The 27,018-nt window shown below is 41.8% G+C and overlaps 3 protein-coding genes across 4 annotated transcripts; 1 reads left to right on the top strand and 2 right to left on the bottom strand.

Annotated features, from left to right (window-relative positions):
- Window positions 1-10: 10 nt before the first annotated feature.
- On the top strand, window positions 11-5,741 carry c16h17orf75 (chromosome 16 C17orf75 homolog). Its single transcript, XM_020656501.3, has 10 exons — window positions 11-362; window positions 956-1,030; window positions 1,466-1,591; window positions 1,814-1,942; window positions 2,124-2,184; window positions 2,273-2,392; window positions 3,008-3,072; window positions 3,181-3,320; window positions 3,407-3,510; window positions 3,748-5,741. The coding sequence occupies exons 1-10, from the start codon at window positions 220-222 to the stop codon at window positions 3,961-3,963; spliced, it is 1,179 nt and encodes a 392-aa protein (XP_020512157.1). The 5' UTR covers window positions 11-219; the 3' UTR covers window positions 3,964-5,741.
- On the bottom strand, window positions 5,440-8,281 carry LOC110001075 (uncharacterized). Its single transcript, XM_020656502.3, has 9 exons — window positions 8,095-8,281; window positions 7,945-8,022; window positions 7,797-7,829; window positions 6,967-7,053; window positions 6,587-6,887; window positions 6,432-6,515; window positions 6,244-6,330; window positions 6,074-6,145; window positions 5,440-5,911 (listed from the first exon to the last, which is right to left on the bottom strand). Exons 1-9 carry the CDS (start codon window positions 8,155-8,157, stop codon window positions 5,874-5,876), a joined length of 843 nt encoding a protein of 280 aa, XP_020512158.1. The 5' UTR covers window positions 8,158-8,281; the 3' UTR covers window positions 5,440-5,873.
- A 135-nt stretch (window positions 8,282-8,416) lies between these two features.
- On the bottom strand, window positions 8,417-27,014 carry rhot1a (ras homolog family member T1a). Of its 2 annotated transcripts, XM_020656491.3 has the most exons (20): window positions 26,673-27,014; window positions 24,242-24,300; window positions 24,044-24,125; window positions 23,449-23,492; window positions 23,313-23,366; window positions 23,150-23,202; window positions 22,736-22,844; window positions 21,844-21,945; window positions 21,542-21,640; window positions 21,102-21,210; window positions 20,859-20,979; window positions 19,705-19,789; window positions 19,452-19,597; window positions 19,161-19,261; window positions 18,933-19,063; window positions 18,382-18,465; window positions 18,121-18,243; window positions 17,522-17,724; window positions 16,561-16,683; window positions 8,417-10,570 (listed from the first exon to the last, which is right to left on the bottom strand). In XM_020656491.3, the coding sequence occupies exons 1-20, from the start codon at window positions 26,707-26,709 to the stop codon at window positions 10,453-10,455; spliced, it is 1,983 nt and encodes a 660-aa protein (XP_020512147.1). In that variant the 5' UTR covers window positions 26,710-27,014; the 3' UTR covers window positions 8,417-10,452. The 2 variants fall into 2 exon arrangements, with proteins under 2 accessions (XP_020512147.1, XP_020512148.1); XM_020656492.3 differs by lacking the exon at window positions 16,561-16,683 and having other exon boundaries at window positions 26,673-27,012.
- Window positions 27,015-27,018: the final 4 nt, after the last annotated feature.

Here is a 27,018-nt window from a genome sequence, read left to right as displayed (position 1 = left end):
AGAACATTTGCGCATGCGCACAAGGCACATATACAGGCGAACAACAGAGGTACCTGCTGCAGTATTTGCATATCAGCTTGTACGATTTAAACAGCAGACAAACAGATCCAAACTACATATATAAATATCTACTAATACAGCGCAGCTTAACGGGATAAACACGATATAAATATCTGTCACTTTAGCCGGCTGCTGATTGCTCCGTGCAGAGGTTTGATCATGTTTACCTCCCAGACCTCGTCCTTCCAGGACTCCATCGACGTGGAGGAGAAGGATGACTTTGACAGCGAAGACATCGCGGGATACAGCCAGAAAATCCAGCTGAACTGCTACTACACCATCTATCTTTATCAAGGCACAAGGTAATGCTGGATACTATTAATCTCAGGTAGAGCTGTGCAGAAAATATGAGGAATAATGAAACTTTACACATGCACAGTGTGATGTTACTGTACCTGCTTCAGGAACATTGATATTAAACTATTATACAGTGATTTTATGCTTCAATTGAAGCCCCCTTATCATACAGGATATCTAACCATCACTGTTCTTCCCCCCCTTAATATAAAGCAGGTCCTGATGTTTATTTTGTACCATATCAGTCAGGGGTGGAAAGTTATGACTCACATATATTCAAGTTATTGTAGTTCAGCAGCTTTTTTGAGTAGTTTTCATAAACAGTAAGTTAACTTTTATTCTCCTATATTTGGGCTACTCGAGTAGATTTATAGACCAGTTATTTCATTTCTACTTGAGTCAACTTTAGTCAGAGTAACTACAGTCCTGTACTCTTTCCACCTCTGGTAATTGTTATACATTCTCTGATTCTCAAAGAACCTGTGAGTTTGTGTTGTCCCGTGTTCCTGAACATGCTGACAGTGACACTGACGCAGGACAAACAGACCCCACACATTGAAAACTAACCAGGTGATCAGTGAACTGTCAATTGTTGTAGATCTGAGGCTTCTGGGGAAAATGGGGCATGGAACCAGAGACGAGCAGACTCCACAACCAGTCAGGATGACTTTAGGTAACGAAGGAGTCACCCGCCGGCGCCTACCTTCCTCTTGCTTTCAGTGGTCGTTTCTCTTTGCCTTTCACTGTTGTATATTGGTGTATCCACGGGCTGCCACGGGACATCCAATCAACATGGAATCAATGCTGTCTTCATTTGTGATTTTGTTCTGATTGGTCATCGCTGCTGAGTTACATGGGCTGTTGGCCTTATGCATTTGTAAAGTGAATGAGATTCCTGTCATAGTCTGGGTGAAGTTGAGTGAATTTTGTGTTGTTTGACACCCACCTGCAGCAGCTATGTGACTCAGTTGTGTGTCGTGTTGGTTGTGGCTAATCGTCATCAGCTTTCTCCATCTGTTCTCCATCGACTTCAGTGGCTTCCCATGTTCCTCGTTGCCTTCAACGGCTGCACCGATCCAAACTGACTGTCTGCTTTCGCCCCCCACAGCCTGACGCTCATCGACAGCAGCCTGCCATCAGAGGCCGAACCTGAGCTGCGCACCTACATCTCGAGGAGGCTGAGCAAAGGAGCTCTGCTGGGAGGCATGGGCAACATCGCCACTGTGGAGCTCAGGTAGTCATTTCACATTTTCCCAGCGAACTGGAATGCATTAGCGATGCACTATTTACTTACAAAGAGACAGAATCAAAGTGTAAGGACGAGCCAAACCTCAGATCATGTTTAACTTGTTTGATTCCATCAGAGAGAGAAGAAAACAAATGTGGCTGAAAACCAAGAAGCTAATAAACTTAAAATGTTGGTTAACACAAACGTGTTGATTGGTTTTTGTCCCAGTATCCCGGAGCAGGCAGTCGGCTGCTACTGCTGCCTCCTGGAGCAAGAAAGGTCTCCTGAACAGCCTGATGCAGACGGAAATGGTTACGTCATCTGCTTCATGGGCGGCTCTGAAAAAGGACTGAATCTATATCCTTTGTGCACGGCCTATTGAATACTGTCCTCATGGAATAAGCACCACCTAAAGTCCTCGAGCCGTTATTGTACACATCTGTTTTTTAATTACAAAATGCCCTCCCTTCATAGTTGTATTTCTACCCTCTTCATGGAGAGAAACAGGTTTGAGTCCCTTTTCCTTGACCCTTCACACATTTAGATTAGAGCTGGATAAATACGTCCAAGGCCTTCATAGCAGCCTGCAAACTCCAGAGGTATGAGAGCTAAACCACAGTGTACTGAAAACATAGATTTGTAATTACATCACGTATGCAACATTTTTTACATGTTTGTGTGTGCCAGCTGCAGAACCTTGAAACGGAGGTGCGTCCCTATCTGAGCCGGTGGTACGAGGAGTCTGTGATGCACATTCATCGGGTGGTGCAGCTGGTCCAGAGCAACATCAGCTTCTTGCTGCATGCTGTGAGTCATTTTTATCACCTTTAGCAAACGTCCGGTTTAAATCACTGGTCACAGAAGAAGGCTTGTTGGAGAGACTTTGAATAACAGGAGCTATTTTACACTCCAATCGTGATCCCACCATCCCCCTCATGATGTGAAAGAAAACTGACAATAGATAAGACGTAATGACACAGATGCTTTTCATATCTTACATCAAGGATATGCAAGCATAGCTTTAATATTTGAGGTGTTATGCAGTGTGAAATATACTCAATCTATTCAAGAAATGTAAACAAAAAGAGACGCAGGATATCACTGTAAATGATCTGTGTGTTTGTTAGATAGTTCCAGTGTGATTTAAGATAAGATGATCCTTTATTGATCTCCAGTGGTGGAATTCAAGTTAAGTAGTTTTCCCTCAAACAACTAAAACATGCAACTAAAATTATTATATTTGTATTGTAAACATTCTCAGAACGAGGAGACTCAGGTGTTTTTAAATGGTCTTTTCTTTCAAATACCTCATTCATTAAGAACCAGAAGTTCTATCATTATCTTAGCAATCAAAGTCTGTTTGTGTCATTTGTAATTTTTCTCCAAGACAACACATTTCAGTCATTTATTTCCTGTGTACAGGCTTTGAGTCACACGCACGTGGAGGTCACTAACTCAGATGAGAGGACGGTGACTGATGTGTCCAGGTGAGTGAGCGGAAAGTCCTGCCGCTAAACAAACCCTGAAATAAAGCCTGCCCGTTGTGTTTTTTCATGTAGTACTCGATGTTTTAACCATCTGTTTGATGGTTTCAGGTTCATCAAAGCAGCCAGCTTGCAGGGTTTGTCCCAACAAGACACGACAGCAGCTTCTCTGTGTAAGGCCATCTCAGAGGAAACTCAGTCCGACCTGATCATAGACTGCTCCACCAGCCCGCCCACTCTCTCTAACACCGGTCAGTCTAACTCCCTGACATATTTTCAATGGGATTCTGCATCACTGTACTAAGACGAGGTTTAAAATAAACCGGTTTTCTTTCAGTCAGTAACCGTTTCTGCGACGACTGGACTCAGGCATTTCTAAACGCCGCAGAGAGATGTAATCCTTTCCTGCTCGGACAGATTCTGGAGAACTTTAAACTGAAGGTACGCGGACAGATTTGAAGACGGATCATGAATGTTTTTAAAGCTTGTTTAGTTTCCAGAAAACGTGTGGCATACTTTTTTTTCTTTTTTTTCCATTAACAATACAACTCATTCACAATCGGGTGAACTTCTGAAGGCATGTAGTTCCTCTTGTCAGATACAAAGTACCCTAATCTCTTCCCTTTTTTTTACCTCGCTTCTTCCTCTTTTTGTCAACCACCACTCTGCCCTCCGCAGGCGATCCAGGACATGAACAGCCTGAAGCGTTTCGTGCGGCAGGCCGAGATGAGTCACTACGCCCTGTTTCGCTGCTGCCAGTTCCTGCAGGGCTGCGGAAACGGGAATGTTCTGCTGCAGAATGCCAGGGCCGAGCACAGCGACCTGCCTGAAGCCTGCAGCATAATTTCTGTCCTGGAGGAGTTCCTCAGGGATCAATCCTCGGCCAAGGCCTGATCGTGTTACAACACATAACTCTAAGCTGTCGGGCATGAAAAAAACCTTCATCTATTGTTGCTCTGCTCTTCCGGCCACAGAACAACCAAGTATCACTTAATTATAGCACTACATGGTAAGTTTAATATTAGTTTGCCAGATAAAATATGGGCACATGGAAAATTTTGAATTGACCAATTTCTGCATGGTAGACTCAGACTTCAAATATGTAGCCGCTTTCACATATTTACTCCTGAAAATTTCAAGAAAATGTCCATCTTGCTGCCCCTCACAGCGAGTGACTGTTCCTGTCAGACTGGAGGAGGGGTCTCAGGAGGCAAGACATGACATGAAAAAAAACAACACTCAGAAACAGTGAACAAAACAACAGAGTCTGACGCTATGATGACAATTTTAGACTTTAGATCAACACTACGCTAAGTTAGACATTCACACTATCAACAAAACATGCTGGTTGCTCGTCGGTAACAGGATATTAACACCTCTGCCCCCGCTCACTTGGTGGTGAATTATATGAGATATTTCTGCTGTATTCTCACAACAGCTCAAAACGACCTCCCGCTTAATTTACCCAGGAGCTGGCAGAACAAAATCTGGGTAAAATTCAGCTGTTTGCGTTTGCACATGCATCCCAACCCTGAACATTTCTGGACATTTTCAGGAGTTTCATTGTGAAGCATGATAAGTAATAAAACACATTTTTGTCTGTGCTGGCATCACGGCTGCTTCTCAGTGAGGAGATCCGTGGTAAGATCTAACAAACGTACTGTAACTGTAACATCACTACATTTAAAACCTGAAAGTTTAGCTCCTAATTGAAGATTATATCAGAAAAGAACAGACGGACGATGATCCCAGAGAAGGCGGTCCAGATGAAAATATCAGTGTAGTTGTTGTGGCACGTTGCTCGTATCCATCGTATCCATTCCTTTTGTACTTTAAACGTCATGAGTGTGAGTTTCCAAACAATGAACCAAATACAAGTCCTCATGTTTTACTGCTAACTGACAATGACGGAAACCCTGAGCTGATCCAAACTAAAGCTACTGCTCATCGGAGTGGATTTATTTGATGTCTAAATATTCCTTAATTATTATTATTGTTTTGTATCATGTTTGATTGTACTTGTCGTATCTCTGCAGAAGGAACTTATGGAGAATGCACAAATCACTTTTCTGCATTGCTTGTTATGTACGCCTCGCTTTTGTTTATATCTCAACCCGATAGCTGCACTACTGTTATATTTTCTAATGAACACTGCGACTGTTTTTATCCGTCTATCAACTTGTGACTTTAATCTTTTTTGGGGGGGGGGTGCAGTAGTGAAGACAAACTGTAATTATGGATACTCTTTTTGTTTTTCACCAGCTGAAGACTCAATGACAACAAACCCGTCATTATGTCTCTCCCTACATTTAAGTTTCTGTTCTGCAATATTCAAAAGTCACAAACATGATCAAAAGAGAAGAAAGAAAGTGAAACATAGAATAAATATTAGTTTATAAACGAGGGTTCACAGATATTATTAGCATGCCTACATTTTATTTTTAGGCTTTCAGAACCATTTAAACCAGTCCAAAGTGTGTCATACAGCAATATAAATGTTGGTTGTGTGAACTTGAAAGCTTTGAAGTAGGTGACATGTAAAAATATATACGACTGACTGTCAGTAATGAGTGTTGTCTTTTCTGTACAGATCGTCTCTATACTTGTATCTGTGTGTTTGTGGCTCTGCCTTGACTAAAAGAAGAAGAAATTAAAATCCACTGTTGAACCTCTCTGTGGTGGCTGTGCATGATGTCTCTCATGCAGACATGGTTCATGGTGTATCTGTTGCTGTGTGCACATGTTGAGATACACAGTGGCTCAAAGTCTGCTGCTGCTCTACACAGAAAAAGGTCAAGCTGCTTTTATATCCTCCAGTACACGCCGTCTGCCTGCTGCTCCTCTGCAACCACAACAAAAGGGGGAAAAGATTCAAGTTGTTACTGACTTTCTGAACCTTTACACGATATGAGATCCCCCCTCTGGTACTGAAACCTGCCCCCTCCCACTTGCACATTACAACCACCACCATAGCCTCCACTAATACTCTGATCCATGTTTTCACCTGAGGAGTTATCTGAGTCAGATGTCTTCCTCAATAAAGAGCTCGGCACGTCATAGATGCTTTCTGTTGGGTCTAAAATGGAGCGAAATAAAAAATATTACAAAAGAAGAAGGAGGAAATGGAGTTAGTGCTGACATTTAAAAAAAAACAAAAAAACTGTCTAATCCCACCTGGAGGTTCATCCATCCTCCTGTTGGAGAGAGGGACATCGTACACGCCCTCGTCTGTCTCAGTTTCCTCTTTAAACTCACACATCTCTAAAAAGACAGAACACACTTTAGGACCAGTCTAGATATTTAACCATGATTGTTCTGTCTACACAACTGAAGTAAAATGAAGGAATATTAAAGCATTGTACGTTTTCTAACTGGTAAAACATCATAGTCTCCTTCTTGTGTTTCCTCTGCGTTGCTCAACTCATTGGACCCCCATTGGACTGCACCTGGACAAAGAAGTCAGTATGAAAGTTTAACCTTCATTAACTTTGCTTTGCAGATATTAAGACAAGTTTACCAGTTTGATCCTGGTAGTTTGATGCTGACTCTGGGTTTTGGTACAAGGGCTCCTCCTCGATGTCCAGCTCCTCGGGCCTGCAGACGGGGGAGGCGATGCTCCTGATCTCATGGTGGATGTGGCCTGAGGGGGCAGAGAGGGGCCGAGGAGGCAGATACTTCACGCTGTCAGTTTGTGAGCAGACGGGTACAATGCTGTTTGTTCTCATGCCTCTGGAGTCCGAGACCCCCGAGGTGGAGAGATGCATGGCTTGCCAGAGGTGTGCCACCCACTCCTGTCTGAGAGCTGCTGTCTCTGCTGCCTGCACACACACACACACAATCTCAATCTCAGGCCGCAGACTGAAACAGGAACAGTCAAACCAGACCGAGCTGACTCACCAACATTTTTCTCTTTCCGTTCGTCATGATGATCTCAAACATGAAGCGTTTGCTGTCCGCTCTCTGGACCTCTCGCACTGACTGCACCTTTATTTAAACCAGGTAATTAATCCATTGAGATCCAGATTTCTTTCATAAGGCTGACCTGGCCAAGAAGGCAGCAGCACACTTAAGACGAACGCCGACACAAATCTTGGTGTTCATGTGTTACTTTTAATGACAGCTATCCTGTTCTATCGGGAAGGTATCCTTAAATGACTTCTTTCCCTGATTTCCGACTCTATCCACTATCTTATCCCTACAATAAAGGCACAAAAAGCCCCAAAAAAACCCCCAAACATTTATTTATTTATTTATTTTTATTAACTTGACCTTCAAGTGGGGGCAATGCCCCCCTAACATAATGGTAGGGGAAACACTGTACCTGCGCAACGTCAAGAATGACAGATCAGATTTGGTGTAAAGGTCAGAGATGAGTACGACGTTTACAACTAGTAACAAATCTTAAGGCTGTATATCTGTTTTGTATTTTTTACACTATTGCAGTTTGAGAAACAATTTTCTGTACATCCAGTACGTACAGCGAAAATTGGACAAAAAGGTTGACTTTGACTAAATGTCTTCTTTTAGTGCGTTTCTTTGACGTGTGTCAGGAGGCTTTCAATGTCCAGAGTAGATTCATATTGAAATACCTTGTTGCTGAAACATGCTAGAACACAATCTGGCCTTAAAATAAAAAGCAGCAGATATTATAAGTATAATCTACCTCAAACACAAACAGAAATATTGTATATTTTTCTTCTTTTAAATGTAAACAGAGAAAAACTTACTGTGTAAATATAGTAATATCCTCTTAAGTGAGACTGTAAAGAGAGAAATGTAGACAATAATACCAGTACAGTGACCATCATCCAATGGATGTTTTTCATGCTTCAGATATAGTAACAGATTAACAACTTTATCTTAAGTTGTACTCACAGCACTGCAGTTCTCTTTGGTATAGAAGAACAACGTTGTGTTTTGAAGTCTGAACCAATAAGTCGCCCACCTTATTTTCTACAGAAATAAATAAGCCTTAAAACAAAACACAGATTGTTCTTATGAAACATTAAAGAGATGGTAGCTTACCATAGTGTCTTTTCTTTTCTGCAGGAAGCCTTCAAACAATATTTTAGTCAAATCCAAAGACATGTTTAAGCCTCAGTGGTGTTTTCACAGTGGTTAACAGTCTGATTACCTGTGTGTGTATGTGTGCGTGTGTGTGTGACTTCCTCCTCACACGAGAACAGAGCAGTATCGTTCAGCGCCGCATCATTTACTCACTTCTCTGTTCAGCTTCACAAAAGTCCCAGTTGTTCGTGTAAACAGTCGTGCATGCGTTCATGTCCCACATTTCCTTTTTGAAATGGGTGATGAAACACAAACACAATGACATCAGTGGGTGTAAATGTCAGTTTTTTAAAACCATTTTATTTTCCTTGTTGCTGTTAAATTGTCGTTTCACTCACACATACACAGCTGTGTCAGAGCATACTTTTTTTTTACTGTAAATGTTGAAAAAAAGAAGAGAAACATGAAGAAACACGGTCGTAGTTTTAAGGTGGGAGAGGTGCGCAGAATGGCTGTTGTTAATTGCTAAATCTCTTTCTCTACGATGCCTCTAACTTCATAAAAATATAATGAGGGACAGAGCTCTATTTGAAAAGCAGAAACATAAAAACATAAAGTCATGATACATCTGGAGGACAAGCTTTAAGAATACTAAATACAAAAATACATGGAGAATGTCAATCCCTCGCTCTGTTTCATGCAGTGCACTCAAAACAGACAAGAAAAAAAAAACAGGTTAATAAATTAACACGCAAAAATAAACAAGTGCATGACATCCATGACCTTTCTAGTGTTAGATGTATAAACCTCATGAAGGTGTCTATGAGTATACATACATAATATTTACTGCATATACACATCTATGAACAGAATCGAGTCCCTTTGTGGTGTGTCTGATTATGGCTGCTTCTCTCTGGTCTCCAAACATCTAGCTGAGAATAATACTGACCTGAGAGAATAAAAAACAACAACAAGACTGGGTCAGCTGGAAACACCCAGCCACTAGTAGAGTCTGCCCTGGACTAGACCAACAGATCCCAGATCATCAGAATGAATGAACTCATGAAGAAGTGATATTTCAAACCTGCCCCTTTCCCCCCCTCTACAGAAACTACAGTGGTCAACATGGTGCACGACCTGCAACGGCCTCAGATGACTCCCTTTAGGAAAAATGTGCTGCAAAATTAGAAATGGTGCAAATTCAATGACAGGAAACAACCTGCAAATTAAATGAAAAACATTCTGCGGAAATCCTCAAGAAAACGCAAAACTGATGCACAAACACAGAAAAATGCTGCAAACCCAGACAACTCCACTGAAGCGCTCCCAGTCTGTAGGGGCGCTCAGAGGCACCGTTTCTTTTTAACAAAAAAAGAAGGAGATGAGGAAGTGGCCCTGGGACCTTCAGCTGGAATCGAGTGGCGACCTCTGGTGTTGAAAAATGACGGTAAATATGGAAGATGGGAGAAAAAAAACCCCTGCAGTTCCTCGAGTGTCCACTGGAGGCTGGGTCCGTAAGCCCATAAAGAACATGCACACCTCATTAAAACATTAATTTGGACAGCAGGAATAAACACGTGCACAGCCGGGTTCTTTTGGCTCTGGAAAGGTCAAGGTCTTTATCGCCACACACTGTACGTTCTTTTATAACTCATCCATTTTTATTTCATGACGGATAAGAGTTTTGCATAATCAGGGGAGTGAATGATATATCATGCACTCAGGCGCAACACAGCTGTTAGTCGTGGTTTACAGCCCGCCTCAGCTGCACTCCTCTGCCTGTTTCGAGGTTGACTGGAAACTTGGGCAGCATTTTCAACATGGCCACCCCCACTGCTGCGCTTCAAAATTCCCATTCAGTAACCAAAGGGTGATGTCACTGAGACTACGTCCATATTTCATACCGTCTACGGTTGAGGTGGATTGATTTGCAACATTTGCAGTTTTTCTGTATTTGTGGGTTTTTTTGACTCGATGAAACACGTTTTTTTCTTCTTCATTTGCAGCACATTTCTGTCATTTCATTTGTTCTTGACTTCTGCATTTGTGTTTGAATCTGCATCATTTCTTAGTTTGCAGAATGTTTTTCCACATGTTAATTGTTTAGGGTGTTGCAGGTCAGGTGTCCCTGTCTGCCACCAATATAAACAAAAAAATAAACCACACTCTGTTTTTAATGCATAAAAAAATGTACCTAGGATTTTGCTCATTTGTTCTTGCCCGTGTTGCATTGTGGGAGTTAGAGGAGGAGTTGTGGACTGAGGATACTGCCCTGGTTGGTTGGTCAGTCTTTTTTTTTTTTTTCTCGAGTCTTTCAGGTAGAAGAAAAGAGGGCAGAGTCAACGAGAGGGAGCGGGGAAGTCTCACGCTGTCCCATCACCGCTGTTTGAGAAGCGCTCTGTACATGGCGAAGCCCAGCACGGCACACACCGTGGCACCGACGCTCGCTCTCAGCCAGAAGGTGGAGTTCTTCAGATCCGCTTGAGCCATGTGCCTGAGGGAGGAAGCAGGACACAGGAGAGCAGGTGAGAGGAGACAAATGCATAAAAAATAAATAGGGAGCAGCTTGTTAAAATCACAGCGGGATGAGACACCAAATGACAAAACAAAGTCATTCTCTCTCTCTCTCTCTCACTCTCTCTCTCTCTCTCTCTCTCTCTCTCTCCTCTCTCTCTCTCCTCCTCGTCTCTCTCTCTCCTCTCTCTCTCTCTCTCTCTCTCTCTTCTCTCTCTCTCTCTCTCTCTCTCTCTCTCTCTCTCTCTCTCTCTCTCTCTCTCTCTCTCTCTCTCTTCTCTCTCTCTCTCTCTCTCTCTCTCTCTCTCTCTCTCTCTCTCTCTCTCTCTCTCTCTCCTCTCTCTCTCTCTCTCTCTCTCTCTCTCTCTCTCTCCCTCCCTCCCTCCCTCCCTGAATCAGGACCATAAAAGATGAAATCAGCAGCCTATTACAGCGGCTTAAAACAGGAGCACATGCTTTCTCGCTTGACATTTGGTGTAGTTTTGGTTTGGAGAACAGGACGCAGATAAAAGATGAAGCGATTGGCTGGGGAAAAGCAGAGGTTGGACAACAAGAAGCAGCTGCTGATTCTCAGAAAGAGGCAGAAAACTAAGAAAAAGAATGGTTATTAAAATCCTGTTAAAACCGGCCTGACCAAACACACAGCCAGCTGGTCTGGCAAGAAGCACAAACACTGAGGAACTAAGCCGACTAACAGTAAAAGCAAGCATCGACAAAAAGCAGAGGAAAAGACAGAAATGTGTAAATCATGTGTCCACCTTCAATTCAAATCGTTTCCTGCACCCGAGAGGTCCTTACTGGTCTACATCACAAACACCAAGACCCTGACACTCAGGAGAGTTATGAAGAGCAACTTTTTCACTCGGTTCACTGCTCCTCCCTCTCCACAAGAAAGAGTCAACATTTATAAAGTATTTGTCTGTTCAATATTTCATATTTAGGGCTTCAACAAGCTGTCAGTTAGCTTAGCATATTAAGACAAAGCAGCTGCTGATGTGGCTTCAGATTTAACAAACTAAAGGGGTGGTATTGAGTCTCTGTGATTGGTTGCTTCCTTTACCTGTCGGGGAGAATTAGCGTCTCAGCAGAGGCCTCCATAAAGGCCGACTCCTCCAGGTTGGAGACGGCTGAAACCTGCTGTGTCAGACTGAAACCCTCCTCTGACAGCAGGCAGCCCCCCACAGCCTCCACCCAGCCCAGGAGCCTCCCCCGCACACACACACACACACATATACACAGCACCAGGTCATATGGTTGCCTGGGTGTGTATGCACACAGATACAGCAGGTGGAGCTGGGAGATATTTCCTGTACACTACTGAATAAGGCTGAAACTAGAGGCTTTTTCATGAAGAAAATCTTCTGCCGATTACGGTTTTGATTTAACAATTATGTATTTAATCTCCAAAATGATCAAGAGAGTCTTTTTGCTGCGATGATTATCCAGCGATGCGTCTCTGTGTGATCGGGCCTGAACAGTTTCAACTCAAGATAACTACATCTGGTATTAACAAGGCAAGAATCGTCTGCACTACCTAAGAAAAGACTAAAAATGTTTTTTTTTTAAACTCCAGGTTAGAAATAGATTATAAAGAAGACACTAACCATGATATCTGTGTTCAGTCACATCACCCAGCTCCACCTCGCCTGATAAATACAGAACTTCACTCAGCACCAAAAACCATCAAAGCACAAGCTCAACCTTGACTGCGTACCTGCTCAAACGTCACCGCACACACAAACAACGAGAAAATAAAAAGAAGCCACATGTACCATCTGTACACACCGCACGGCAGCCCGGACATGACTGGAAATGTTCAAGCATTAAATCTTGTTTTCATCATGTCAAACACTTTTCATGAAAATGTTTAAATTAGTTTTTTCTGTCCTTTGACAATACTTTTTACTATTACTTTAATAGTTTTTACTCTTCTATTTGTCTTTGTTGAGTTTAGCATTTTAAACTAACAACTTTTTTTTATTGTTCATGAACACAAGTTGAAATAAAACCTTCAGATTAGGGCTGTCAGAATTAACTGGTTAAATTAACGACTGATTAAGGTCTTTACTGATGTCATTAATCTCATGTTATTTTGTCCCTTTAGCCTCCCCGTAGATAGTCGTCCTCAGTGTCTCCCTGTAGTCTCAGTGATGTAAAAGAAGGACACTGCTGCATCTTGGAATGTCTCATTTCACTTTAACAAACTCTCAGACAGCTCAGCTGGCGAGTCCAAAGTAATATCCACCTTATGACATCACACATTGACCTTACGACATCAACATTGACCTTTGTTACCGTTCCTTTGAGCTGTTTGACATCAGTTTGTGATCTATTACAACTTCCTGTTTCTGTTTCTGAAGTTCACGTCCTAACCTTCACTCTACTGGAAGGGCCTTACTTTATTAAAAAATAAAAGCACACAGGATGTGAAGTACTCTCAGCTTAAGGCAGTACAAAACATCAAAATATAAGCCTTACAATTTTTATTTTTAAATGTCAAATACAAGAAAAACTGATTTATTGCGATAAACTCTTTAAATTTGGCGATTAACTGCGAAAATGACCTTTGCAGTAACTTTTAAGGTTTTTGGTTGATCTTTTCAAACTTCATTCACTAACTGCACTGTGCAAATGACTTGGATCAAAATGTCGTCCAATGTCGAATAAAAACAGAATCTGATTCAGTCAACCGACCCACTTCTCTGCAGCACGGTGCCTTCAGGGTTGTGTTTCGGCTCTTGAGCTGCCAGCTATCAAAGTGTCATGCTATTAATAGAGTCAACAACTCAAAGACATTAAAGGCATCAACACAAGAAAATGTTAGTTCTGGATGCAGCAAAACGCAGCTCCGTCTCAGTCCATTAAAGCCCAACCCAAAGTCTTACATTTTGAGCCAAATGTGCGCAAACAAATGTATTCAAATTTGATTTAAACTCACACAATACTGCAGATATGTAACACCATTAACAGCCATTCAAACCCTGCTTGTTCTTCAGAAAACCTCCCCCATCTCACTCCAAACACCAAGCTTGCGTTACAGCAGAGGTGGATAGATGAGAAACCTATCCTGCTGCAAACAGAATGAGGCATGCCTTCAGCTACCCAGAGAAGTGGAGAAAAGGTGAGACATGCAAGAAGGCGGCATGCAGATTAGCAGAGGGTGAAAACATGCAGGAGGAAGAGGAAGAGGGGCAGCCAAAAATATGACTCTGAACACCTGAAGGGTGGAAAGAAAAACACAAAGACAGGACGTACAAGATGGGGGGAAAAACAGAATGAAATGACAGTACAATACAATCAAGTCAAACATCAAGGAAACACATTTTGATTTTAAAACATCAGCTGGTTACATTCATGTAGTCTTCACCTACAGGAGAACACATGATCATCAGATCAGACACCAATGTGTGTATCCAAATCAGCCTTTTATACTGCATTCTCCAGATATCAGAGTGCTAACAGGAAGTCAAATAGGGCTTTAACACTTGCAGAAAACTCTTGACAAGATCTGATATTTCCAGTAGGAGCTGTATGTGTGAACGCAAACAGCTGATACCCTGATCTTCTCCTGCCAGACCCTTATAGAGTTTTTTTCCGCAGCAAGTCAAAGTGGGCTGATGTGAGAACGCAGGAGGATATAATCTGCACAATTCACCATCGAGTGAGTGACAGAGGGTGGTGACGCTTATAACCTGTGACTGCTGGACGATGCATAAAGTGTCTGCACGCGACCACTACGATCTCTGTGCACGTTATTAAAATGCTGCATTATGTTTCCTGTTCTCCAGTATGTTGTTCTCTGCTCTTTTGTTGATGCTGTTATTCCGTCGAACTGCACGTAGCATTCATAGAAAGGCAAATATTCTCATTATAGCGTCATATAGCGGACTCTGTTGCCTCGTCCGCGACAGAGATTTTCTCCTGCTGTGAGGAGCATGTGTAAACAGCCAGGTCGAGAGAATCTACAGAGCAGTCCTCCTGACATTATCTAGATATTTTCCAGGAGTGAATATATGAAAACGGCTAACGTTATAAAAATGTCAGAAGTCAGAGTCTTTTTTTTTTTTATCCTGCTGATGTCGGAGAGATGCGCTGTATTGGCAGATACATGAGTTCAGGTGACAGACTCAGCATCAGGAGGGAGAAATTATATCAGAAAATCTGCAAAAAAACATTTGAAATCACTGGCTTGAAAACAAAGCGTCTCCTGTAGGTGTCGACTTTGAGGATGAGGATGGAAATGAAGCGAGAAAACAAAGCGAGACTGAAAACATCATCACAGGTAATCAGTTATCAGAGAGTGCTAAGTTATTTAAGTTAGGTGCCGTGCAGAAATGCATAGAAAGGAAGAATGATAAGACTGATTACAATCATGCAGACTTCAATGAGGTTTTCAGTTTAAATGAAGCACAAATCAAAACTCACACTTAGCTTCCGTGCAAATTATAAAGAGTATTAGTCAAGATTTGCTGTTTGCATATCCACTGCAGTACAAACTAGCGGTGTGAATTCACAGATTTAATCAGCTGATTCACTATTAGGCCTCTGTAACGCCTCTGTTATTACGTCTGATGATGGTACAGACTAGAGAGGGGATCACTTGATCCCCTATTACGCCTCTGCAACATTCAGATTGAAGGAGAAACATTACAGGGGCGTTAATAAGACGGCTTGAAACGGCAGTCTTAAGAAGGCTAAAGATTTCCAGAAGCATCCAAAAAAAGTAACCATGCTTTCCAATGAAAAGCTATATTTTTCATATCTCCTCTAATTTAACATCATGTTAGTGTTTTATGAGAGTTGTATCATTGGGTGGAGGTTTGCACGGCACAAGCAGCAGTGGATCATGCATTGTTTCACACTTCTTCCAGCACACGGTCACCTTCCTGGCAAACAGCCGAGGTGTTAGCTGGCACAGCAGGGTCACGCTGCGCCGTGTCAAACTGAACAGAGAGCGGGCCGGCCGGCCGGAGCTGGAGCAGAAACCAACACAGCTAACATGACTGATGTGTTTTAGGTGCACTGATGAAATCTGAGACATTTTTGGATTGGGTCTTCATTATTATGAGCAGGTGTTTGTGACTTTTTGTTTCTCATTTCTTGGACTTTGTGAGCTTCTTGTCAAACCAAAACCCAACTAAAAAAACAACAACCGATAATGGGCAACTCTGAAATGATGCTCAAGTTCAGAGGTCAGCCAGTTCTTATCTTGTGCCTTTAACACCCAGATAATAACTTCGGAAAAAACGCAAACTTAACCGATGAATTTGTCTCATTTCTGGTCAAAAATATCTCATTAAGCTTTATTAAAGTCCAGACAGACATCTTCTTTTCTTTTAATATTTTACTCATTAAGCAATTCGAGCCTCATTTTTTTGCTTTATATCTTGAAATAAAAGTTTTATCAGGACTTGTAAGCCGAATGTCATTAATATTTCATGATATTTTGACTATTAAACAGACAAATAGACTCCTTAAGATTTGAGTTTTTGCGGTGAAAAAGAAACAAATTTAAAAACAGACACTAATGTGAAAGAAATATCCAGAGGACAAATCAATAACCGTGTGTTTAGAAAGACTAACTTTGAACCCTGCAACCCTTGATTACTATTTTTAACAAGCATCACAATGCTGAGGAACAGCTGAGCAAGACACAGCTGGCATGTGGAGATAAGCAGCTACACAGCAGTGAGAAAAAGGAGAATGTCCCTTTAAGACGACAAAGCATCACATAAAGAAGACCTGACGTATTCTTTTCAACATGACTTTGCCGTCATGCTTAATTACAGTTTATCTCGTAGTTTCCTGCAGTGGATATGCAGCGTAAATCTGAGAAAAGGAGCAAGCTGAAGGAAAGCAGAGGAGCCGTCACCAGACCACCAACAGTGTTAAAGAGCTCAGAGGAGGAAGGAGCCGAGAGAGGAGGGAGAAAGTCTACATTAACAACACTAAACTATTCTACATATGAACCTGTTGTAAACGACCCTGCGGAGTTGAGCCTTAATATTTCTCAGCAGCTCCGACTTGAGGAGGTTCTGACACAGGCAATAGGTGCACCTGTTGCAGGCACACATGCAGCGGAGACGGGCGTGGCTGCGGAAAGACACACAAAAATGCGTCTGTTCACCACCATACAGAGACAACACACAAACAGGAGGATGGAGGAGGAGGACAAGGCCGACAACTAAAGGACCTGAGCTAAGACAATACAAACTTCTGAGATGAAGCCTGAACTCTTCCCAGTTACATTCAACCACTCGACTCAAAAGAAAAACTAAAGAACCGCTAAAGGAAACATGTCGCATGAACTTTATAGAGATATTTCAGGGAGACATGAGGAGATCAAATCACAACAAAAGGAGGAAAACAGTCATGATAACCATTTACAGACTCTATCAGGCAAATCAAAGGAAATGCAAAAGCTAACAAAATAAAAGGGATTCATTGCCTCCACGTCAGAACTCTTAGAACAGAAGAAGACCTTTCTGCAGTTAATCAAATTAAAGAAGTGGATTTCTGGCCTGTTAATATGAGATTTAATGGACGCATCCCATTTAGTGCTAATTAATCTACTCTCCAATCTGATCCTAACACAAAGCTTTAAAGCACCCTGTAAGGATTGAAGGATTAACCTTCAAGAATTTTAGGGAGGGGCTTGCATCATCGACCTAGCAAGTGTGATTAAAATGTTTCAGTTTTAAGGGAAGAATCTGCACAAACCAAAGAACTGGTTGAGTCTAACTATCGGCACATCATAAAGAGGGTTTATATAATTTCCTGTTTTCACTGATCTCTGAATACTAAGAGCGAAATATCACTGCCTGAACATACATCCAGGCGGGGGATAAAAGTGGAGAGGCATGGCTCATGTATGTAGCAGGACTCGCTCAGGGTAAACACAAAGGAGACGACACAAGGTGGTAATACTCACGGGTACATGGCCATGGTGGTCAGTCTAGTGTAGATGTCTTTGTTGAGTGCCTCGGTCGTGTTGCATGTGAACGGCTGAGGCGGGTGGAGCTTGTGCTTCCGGCAGAAGTCCTGCGGCGTGAGGCTGTAGTGCTGCCGTACTTCGTGCAGGTCCGACTTTGCGGCGATCACCACACATGGCGTCTTGCTGTCGATGAAGTATTGCTGGAAAAAACACAATCATTCAATGTCGTTAATAAGACAGTATGCAGCCCCTCGTTTCTTTCCCTTCTTCACTTGTGTGGTTTTGGATCGTGTTTGGCCATGCTAGATTTTTTTCTGTTTATTGGAACGACCCTTGTTTAGAGGGAATGTTATTTCACAGGTAGACTGCAGGTATTTCTGATGATTTGTAAAGAGTAGTGCAGTCAGTGCAGAGCGAACATCTGGCTGTCCATCTACAAGGTTAAATGAATTCCATCTCCTCCCCCTCCTCTCCCAGTGTCCCACTTGAGAGCTTAGTGTAGGTGAACGAAGGGAGGTGAATATACTAACAAAATGAAGCTAATGTAGAAAGCAGCGGTGCATCTGATGAACATTTAACCATCTACTGAAACATACCTTGTACACTTTGGCGCAGTATTCAAAAGAACGAGGATTGTTGACGTCAAACACCAGGCACACCACGTCGCAGGCGAGGTCGGCCTCGGACAGAAAGTCAAAATCTGGCATCACCTCGTGGAGCTTGTAGTGAGAGGGAGAGACAGAGAGTGCAGACGGAGGGATTAACGTTTTCGCTGGGATTCACAGTTTAATGCAACAGGCAGATTACGCAACAGTAAATCCAGAAAAAAAAGCAGATGATGAGTGAATGTTTCTCACCAGCAGGTACTTCTCCTGCCCATAAACGTAGGTAGTGCTGATGGCGTAGAGGGACTTGTGGTCTTCTCTGATCCGCCTCTGTTGCTGTGGTGGAAAATGAAACAGGACACCATCAAGATTTATATTAGAAATTGATTGGAGTCTGTTCTCTTTGACTTCTGCTTTGGTGCAAATTAAAGTGACGACAGATGCAATGGAGAGGCATGCCACACCAGCAGCCTGCTGGAGGTCATTTTGTAGAACTCTGCCTGTGCCCCTCCAGTTCCTCCCTCCTCCTCCTCCTCTCCTCCTTTTATTCTTTTGCCTTTCCATTTCATCTGTTGTTATTTTTATTTTCACTAAAGCAGCTGAAACTGATTTACAATCACTTGTGCTTCCTAAATGGACAGATTGATATCCATGACGTTTAACTGACTTGGTGTTATAGTGTGATGAATAACAGCTCCTGTAACTTCATGTCCAGTGTAGTTTCCCATTAAAAAATAGTTCAAAACCACAGATAAAAGAACAGACTTCTAGGGGAAAGATTTGCAGTTTTGATATCCACTGACCTGCAGGTCTTTGCCCAAAAAAGCTTGGAGGAAGCCACTCTTCCCGCTGCCTCTAGCGCCCAAGACGTTGCAGCGGAAGACGCTGCGCTGTGTCTGTTTCTTCTGCAGATCGATGCGCTTGTTACGCGTCACTGAAAGAAAAGATGTTTAACAAAAAGCAAGCTTCACTGCCGATGTTCTTTCATTCTGTGCAGAAATGGGTTGTTGAGCTGCTTCAGGTTTCCTCACCTGTCATGGCTGCTGCCTGGGACTCCTGTTCATAGATGATAGAGTAACCAAGGTAACCTAAATACTCCAAACTCCGCTGCACATCTAGGTATGTTGTTAACCTGCAGCAGAAAACAGAAACATCATGATGAGTCACATTGTTATTATTTACATTTGTAAAAGACTGTGTGTATTTTTTGATGTAAATGCTTCATACGTGTGAACTCATTCAGGTTGTGTAAAACTAAAATAGGAGTGAGTGTGTGTGTGTCTGGGTGTGTGTGTGTATTTATAGAAATGTTCCACACTCACGTCCACTGCGAGAGGTATCCCTGGTATGTGATCCATCCCTGGTCGTTAGTGCACACTGTGTTGTTGACATCCGGCCCCCATGGCATGTAGGGAAACACTTTGAACAAGTCCTTCACCTCCTCCGGCGACAGCGCACAATCTCTATCCTGGATCATAGCACAGAGTGACAAGTGTGTACAGCAGTCCACTTTCAAACTTGACATGTCATTTAAATATAAAAATGTCTGTAAGTTCAACATTTCTAAGCGCTCACTTTGTCGTGTTTGTCAAAGACACTCTGGAGAAAGAGGTACGCGTTGTGGTTCAGCTCTGTGGTGCAGTCAGGGGGGATCTTTATCCTGCATCAGAGGAACACACAGATCAATTATTTAACAGAAACATCAGCAGCATTTACGTAATATCACTTAATTTTTTAGGGATGCATCAATCGGTTCAATGCCGATGTTTATTTGTTGTGCCAAAACAATTTAATGCTGACATCTAGTGCAGCTAACTACTGATTCAGAGAAGAGGGGTTTTTTTTGGGCAGGGAAGTCAGCTGTTGGACAAACTCTGACTTGTTTTCATGTCAAACATGAGAGAAAAAGTCGGCCTTGTGCGAGTCCGACACCAAAAGAAGTCATGAAAGAAATATCGGAATCCAAATTTTTAAATTGGCTAAATTGTAACTTCAAACATCGGTATCGGCATTGTCTCTGATTATCCTGATCGGTGCATCTCTACTCAGTTTCAAATGAACCTGCACAATAATTATAAACTAGCTCGATTCACTTTCAATTGAAAGGTTAAAAAAAAGAATTCTTACAGAAGATGAAACGAGGAACGAACGATCAGACAAAATATTAAAATATTTCTGTGGGCTGGATTCTTGAACAAGCTGGAATATATAACGTTTTATTTGACAACATTTTTAGAGCTTTTAAGTTTAAGTAAAACTCATGCATTGTCTCAACAGTTACAGAAAAATTCTCATAGTTTCCTCCTAACAGGACGATAAAAATTATCAAACATGTGGATTTGATCTCTTTAGCATCAGATGTTAGACGATAAAGATCAGAATTTGTTATTTTTCCTTATCTCCTTCTGCTGAATAAAAGTCTAGCAGGACTTTTTAATTTTTTGAAACATATTTTACTGACTTAACACTTGAGCGATTAATTAGAAAATCACCTGCAAAACTTTTCATGAGCTAAGGAATTGTCAGGAGTCGCCCCTACAGATTTTAAATCTGACAAACAAAAGGGAGCTTAGGTTCTCAAGGTGTCATCGTTCATAAACTCCTCACAGTGAGGTCATCAAACACGGCGTCTTACTGAAGCGATGCAGACATTTGTCCCAGCATCTCACTCTGTCCCGTCCCCTCTTTCCCTTCACATAAAATATAATCCTGTTTGAATCTGTGCTTACAAGGGGAACAGGTATTCCTGTGTGAGCTCCAGGTCATCGTCATAGCCAAACCGCCTCAGCACAGTCCAGGTGGTCTCGTGTCGCCCTCGCTGTATGAAGAGCGTGTGCAGGAACAGGAAGCCTGCAGCAAAGAGCCAATCACAGAAGAACAACAGGTCAAGGATTGTCTTAAAAAAAAAAAAAAAAAAAAAGTCAGACAAGAGGGAACAAGAAGAGGAATCAGAAAACAGGATTTTGTCCGACCTTTGAGAGAGAGTCCATTGTCCTTGACTCCGTCTGTCATGTTTCTCCTGACCACATTTTTCACGTCCTCTAAGGCTTGAGGTGCCAGAGGTGTATTAAAACACGTTCTCTGCAAACACAAGCAACAATAAAACATTTGTTTTTCTTCATCATGTTTTAACACGTTATCTTAAACCAGCGTAGCAGTTTGGCACTTATCCTCCTCTACACCGATGAACAGGACGCGACATGATTACTAACTGGAGGTGATGCAAGACAAGCAAACGTCCCATACTTTCACTTTCTTCAATGAGGATAACCTTACCTACCCAGTGTGGATAAACAACTACTACATTTACATTTGCTGAGGTAGGAATCAAAACCCTACTCGACCTTTCCGGTTGAGAAACAACCAACTCTTCCGCTGAGCCACAGTCAGACCGTTAAGTGGAAGACGTTACCTGGAAGAAGTTGAGCTCGTTGTCGTTAAGGATGCCGTCGTTGTCCAGGTCAGACACTTTGAAAATTCTAGTTAAAGCCTTAATGCAAGATGGTTTCAACTGTAACAACAAAGAAATGTGATTTGTTAGGTGATGCAATGATGCAGAAACAACACAGAAATATTTCAGTGTATTAAAGAACTCAGGAATGCAATATTAACTTGTCCAGTATCTCCTCCATTCGTTGTTAAAATCTGATCTATTTGTACAGTATGTCACCAAAGGAAAATGTGTGCTGCATGTGCATCGACTGAAGACCTCACCTCCTTCTCCTCCGGGCAGTAAAGGGGTCCCGTCGGGTGGAGAACAGCCTTCTGGGCGTAGTAAAACAGCTCGGAAATGTTCTTCAGATTTTTGGCAGAGCACTAACGAGGAAAGAAAGAAAGAAAGAGAGAAAGAGAGAGGGCCATGTGTGAGTGTTGATGCCCTGACCAAGAAAAACTCTCAGGGAATGACAAGGTACCTAATTACTTTAATTTCCAAAAAAGGCTTAGAGATTATTTGCAAGACGGTACAGTATGGAAAGTAGCTTTTTACTTAAGCTGCTGAGCAGATTTAAAACCATAAAAATCACCAAACACGAGGACTTTGACACAAAGACGATTAACAGTCAGGATAAAATAATGCAGATGTGTATGAAAGAAATGTACAAAAGTTAAAAGAATTAGGACAACGACTCCAGCACTGAGTCTGCAGTTCAACATCAGTTCACCTCTTTCAATCCAGTCCAACTCTCACCAGCTGATTCGGTGTGTGCCGTCTCTCACGTCCGCCTCATGCTCCCTTTTTTAACTTTGTAAGTGATCCACCTGAGCAGAGCATGACTGAGCGGTCTCATGCTACAGAGGGAGATTTGAATTAAGCTGAAACACAGACGGAGGCAGGCTTCCTCCCTGGCAGCAGAACCTCTCAGCACACTCAACACAGTCCATCAGAGCGCCCGGAGTTCGGTGATATAAATCTATTAATGACTCTGAGTGTAAGAGGAGTCAGGAGCTGGACTGCAGCACGCAGACAGAAAGCTCTGACAGATTTATTCAATGTCAACACTCTCAGGTGCTTCATCGAGGTTTACCTCAACATTTACACAAACAGCCTCAATGCATCCAAAAGACTCTGAACTGCACATGTGTTTTTGCGCATATTATCTCATACCTCTACACAGGTCTCGATGTCCTGGTACTGATTCATGATTGGCAGAATTGTCTCCATGCTGCTGTGTTCCACCAGGTCCGACTTGTTCCCAACGAGGATCAATGGTACCCTGCAACAAAACCATTCATCAATGCAGGATAGAGCCAAAGCAATTATCAATTAGTCTATGTTTTTTAGCTGAATATCTTTGGGAGGTTTTGGGAAGTTTGATGGACCAAAAAAATAATTCAATGATGTAAACAAGCCCGCTGAGAATATGCAAAGGCTATTTATCTCTTTATGAACAAAAACATTTGATTGAAAAAAACGCTCGCTCAGCAGCTGCACGTTATGCCATTTCAGCTGACGTGACCTACAGAGGAGACTGACACACATTCACTCAAAACACACATCTATATAGTAACTTGAACGCACCTGCTATCCTTGTCCGTCCTGTCATTTATGAGGGGGATCCAGTGGCTTGTCACCTGAGGGGAGTAAATCACAACATCAAACACATTCACACGCAGCTTGAGTTGTGTCCCGATTCAAACAGCGACATGGCAACAGCTTTGAATGTGAGGACAACGACGCTCACCTTTTCGATGGACTTCTTGTTGTTGACCGAGTAAACTATGCAGATCACATTAGCCTGTCAAGACGAATGAAAATATTAAGTTTGGGATTCACACAGAAAATAAAAAACAGAGTGCAGACGATGACGTCAAACCCACCTTTGATATTTCTTGAAACAGCTGCTCATCTGATTGTTCAGCTTCTGGAGGGGTCAGAAAGCCACATATGTTCAATGTCATAAAATGTATCAGGCCATACAACAACCTGTTCTTATTCATAGGGAGGAGGGACCATTACACATTGGATTGGCCTTTATACAGCCAATTCAAGTCAAATATAGTCAACATAAAGCTGCATTTCATAACCCTCTATTGTCCGTTTCATGACCTATTTCTTGAGTTTAAAAGAAAAGGGTGGTTGGAGGAGAATATTACACGAGGAGGAATTTGATTTTAACATGAAAAACAGGCTGAACATCCAAGATCACTCAGACCTTTGTAAGCTTGATGACGGCTTAAAGATGAAGATCGATTAAGACGTGGATGTCTCTATGTGTTACTGGGCTAAATTAGTTGAGTCAAGCTTAATTAATGCACCCACTCATATTGTGTCTTCATGAAATATATTCTTAAATAGATGCATAACAGATTAAAGGGTTAAAAATGCATTTTATTTACCCTATCTTAGGAATGATCTTAATACAGACATCATAACTGCAGACTGTGTGTTTGTGCAGTAAGGTGAAGAGTTTACCTGAGTAGTCCACGATGTGTGTGGGCACCCTCTCCGGGGTGACATCAGCTGGGATGGTGATCTCCTCCGCCCGGAGAGGAACCTATCAAGCAAGCGTGAACTTACATCACAACATGCATCATTTATATTTTGCATTTTAACAATTATGATTAACAGCTACCAGGATGATTTATACAACGTCTGTCATGTGACACGTACCTCATCAGGAAACTCCTCGCTCACCAGAGACATTATCAGCGAGGTCTTCCCCACCTTGGCTGTAAGGGTAAAAAAAAAGGTTTTTTAAAGGCACGCTTCTACCTCTGATGATGAGCGTTAGCATGCTACCTCTACATTTTCTGGTGATGTGTTGAGTGACAGGAGGACACAGATCAAAGAAGCTCAACGGGTTTGGACTAACAGTGAAGTGCAAAGACTCTGAAAGAAGCTTTTAAAAAACTAAAGACTCAGTTCAGGCCAAAGTGGAGAAACGTGGTCTTGAATTAAGTCCATTAAGGAGAGATTTAATAAAGAGACGCACAGTCACTCAAAATCAACTTACTTGACCGATAAAGGCCTGCAGTTACACTTAAAGATTCCCAATCGTGCATTAGGTCATGTCAGAGTCTAACGTCATAAAGTCACATTTTATTCATTGTTATTGGATATATCAACATTTCCTCAGTCTCAGTCAAAGGATTCATCAAAATAAAAGTCTGTCAAACGACACAGAGACAGGCCGTACCCTTTCTCCGTTTATAACAAGTATAATTATTAGAACTATTTCAGAGTCACTGAACCAGCAGGAAAGCAAAAACTCTGTTCTGTTCACATCTCATTGAAAAGATTGTTTTGGCTTTATATCGAAAATTGACGGCTTTTGGACTTTTTGTTGAACAAAACCTGTGATCTGATGAAGTCTCTTTGGTCTCTGAGAGCTTGTGATGCTCCTTTATCACATTTAAGAGACCAAAAGAAATCACGATCTATAAATCTGAATCAATGATTCAAATATCTCTTCTTGATACTTAGCATTACACCTCTGTGATTTTTAAACGCTCTCTGAGTAACCCTGCAAACTGAGCTCTACTTAACTTCACAACGACGAAGAAGTCACGTAGCATTCTGCCTGAATGTCTCTCTGGAACAGTCGGTACCAACTTGCCTAATGTGGCAATGTAGGCCACCCTGCAGAGCCACAACCGAAATATAAATAGTACCAACAACACATAAGCTTCACAGCCAACAAATAGTCCAGGTCAGACACAGACAAAGGGGAAGACCGGATCGGATTGTTGCCCTTTAAGTCTTCACTCTGCTCTCAACCCAGGGTCTGGGATCCAAATTTACCCATAATTCTGCTTAATATGCTGCATGTGTGATTAAGCATCTCTGTGCCAACAAGAGTCAATTACCAGGAAATGTATCAACATTAAATTTCATAATCTGATTATTATTCAAGTCATAATAAATTAGAAACATTGGGAACACACTCAACTGTGAGCATTGCCTATCTTTCCTTTTCTTGTGTCATAATGAGCATATTATTTTGTGTTTTTTTAATCGGCTTATTGGAAATAGGATAGTACTTTATTGATCCCCAGAGGGGAAATTCGGGAAAAATAAAATAAATAAATAAAGATCGCCATTCAAAGACATAATATTAGCTTTAAAAAATTATAATTCTCAGAAATCATATTTTTAGGACATTTTTAGGACCAAAAAATTTGTTGAAGACACGATAGGGTGAATAGATCTCGAAAAGAAAAACGGTTCGTCTCAGCTCCAATGATGTTAATTATAACTTTACAGTTATCTCTTAAATATGAGATCATGTACATAACTTCCAGTTAATTATTTGGTCAGTCTGAACAGGTCGAATAGGGCTACTTTCAACCCCCCTTCATCCTGCTCCGCTGTTCTTCCTCTAAGAGCAGAACTCAAAACCGCCTGCATAACAAAATATGCACAGCATGAAAGGAAGTTTACGTCTATTTCTATTAAGTGCATAATAAATACAAAAAAAAAAAATCATAATTTATTATTTCTCTTGTTTGGCCCTAATCCTCTTCCATAGTTCATGTTGACATTGAGCAGCTGGCTGCTAATAAAACTGTGACATTCGACCCACATAGATCAGAATTAAAGAAAGAAAATATCAAGATATATATCGTGTATCACCATTCAGCTAAAACATATCGAGATGTGATTTATGCTCCATTATCGCCCAGCTTTATTTACAGGTGAAGTCCTCAGATAAGGCGTGGTTATGGTCGGTAGTGTATTGAGTATGAGGGCATGTCAAAATGTTATTTTCCCTTTAGGAAGGAATGCATGAATGAATGAGGGGAATTTCCCCAGAGAGAACTAATATTTCCGATTATTCAGACACCACGTGAATGCATATTTAACTGGCTAAAAACGCCAAACAGAAAATAAAGACCGATACTTTTTTATAAACAGACAAATATGGAAAATAATAGTCAGTGTAGATGATCAGGATACACTGAAGAATAACCCAACAAGCCTCTTGCTGCTCATGTTTCAAGCACACAGATTTTTACATCATCTGTTAGCTTAGCCTCTAGCTCCTGTCACTAGCATTTTAGCTAAAACCACCGCTTGTGGATTAAAGTCTCCCTCTACTTACGTTCCCCGACGAGGAGTATCCTCACGTCCTTCCTCATCTTTTATCTGGCTTCCCTCTGAAATAAGGCAGTCTTTATTGTTTCATTGATGTCCTCCTCCCGGTGGTTTCTCTAGCAGCGGGCCTGCGCAGTGAAGTCTGTCAAACTCTCCTTTGTAGGACAAACCGGACGTTCCTCTTTCACGCTTTTCTCCGCGTTTCTTCTCAACGTGCGACTTATCAGCTCAACAGAGAACACATTTAAGATGAAGTTTGCGCCACATTTCTTCGCACTTTCGTGTATTTTACAGTCTTTTCGGTGGTTGCATAGCACTTCGCAGTGGCTGTTTCATGGGCATGCCCGACCTCC

Source organism: Labrus bergylta, chromosome 16 (genome assembly GCF_963930695.1).
Source record: "Labrus bergylta chromosome 16, fLabBer1.1, whole genome shotgun sequence".
NCBI lineage: Eukaryota > Metazoa > Chordata > Actinopteri > Labriformes > Labridae > Labrus > Labrus bergylta.
Note: the sequence above shows the minus strand (reverse complement) of the source record. Positions and strands in the feature narration are given on the sequence as shown.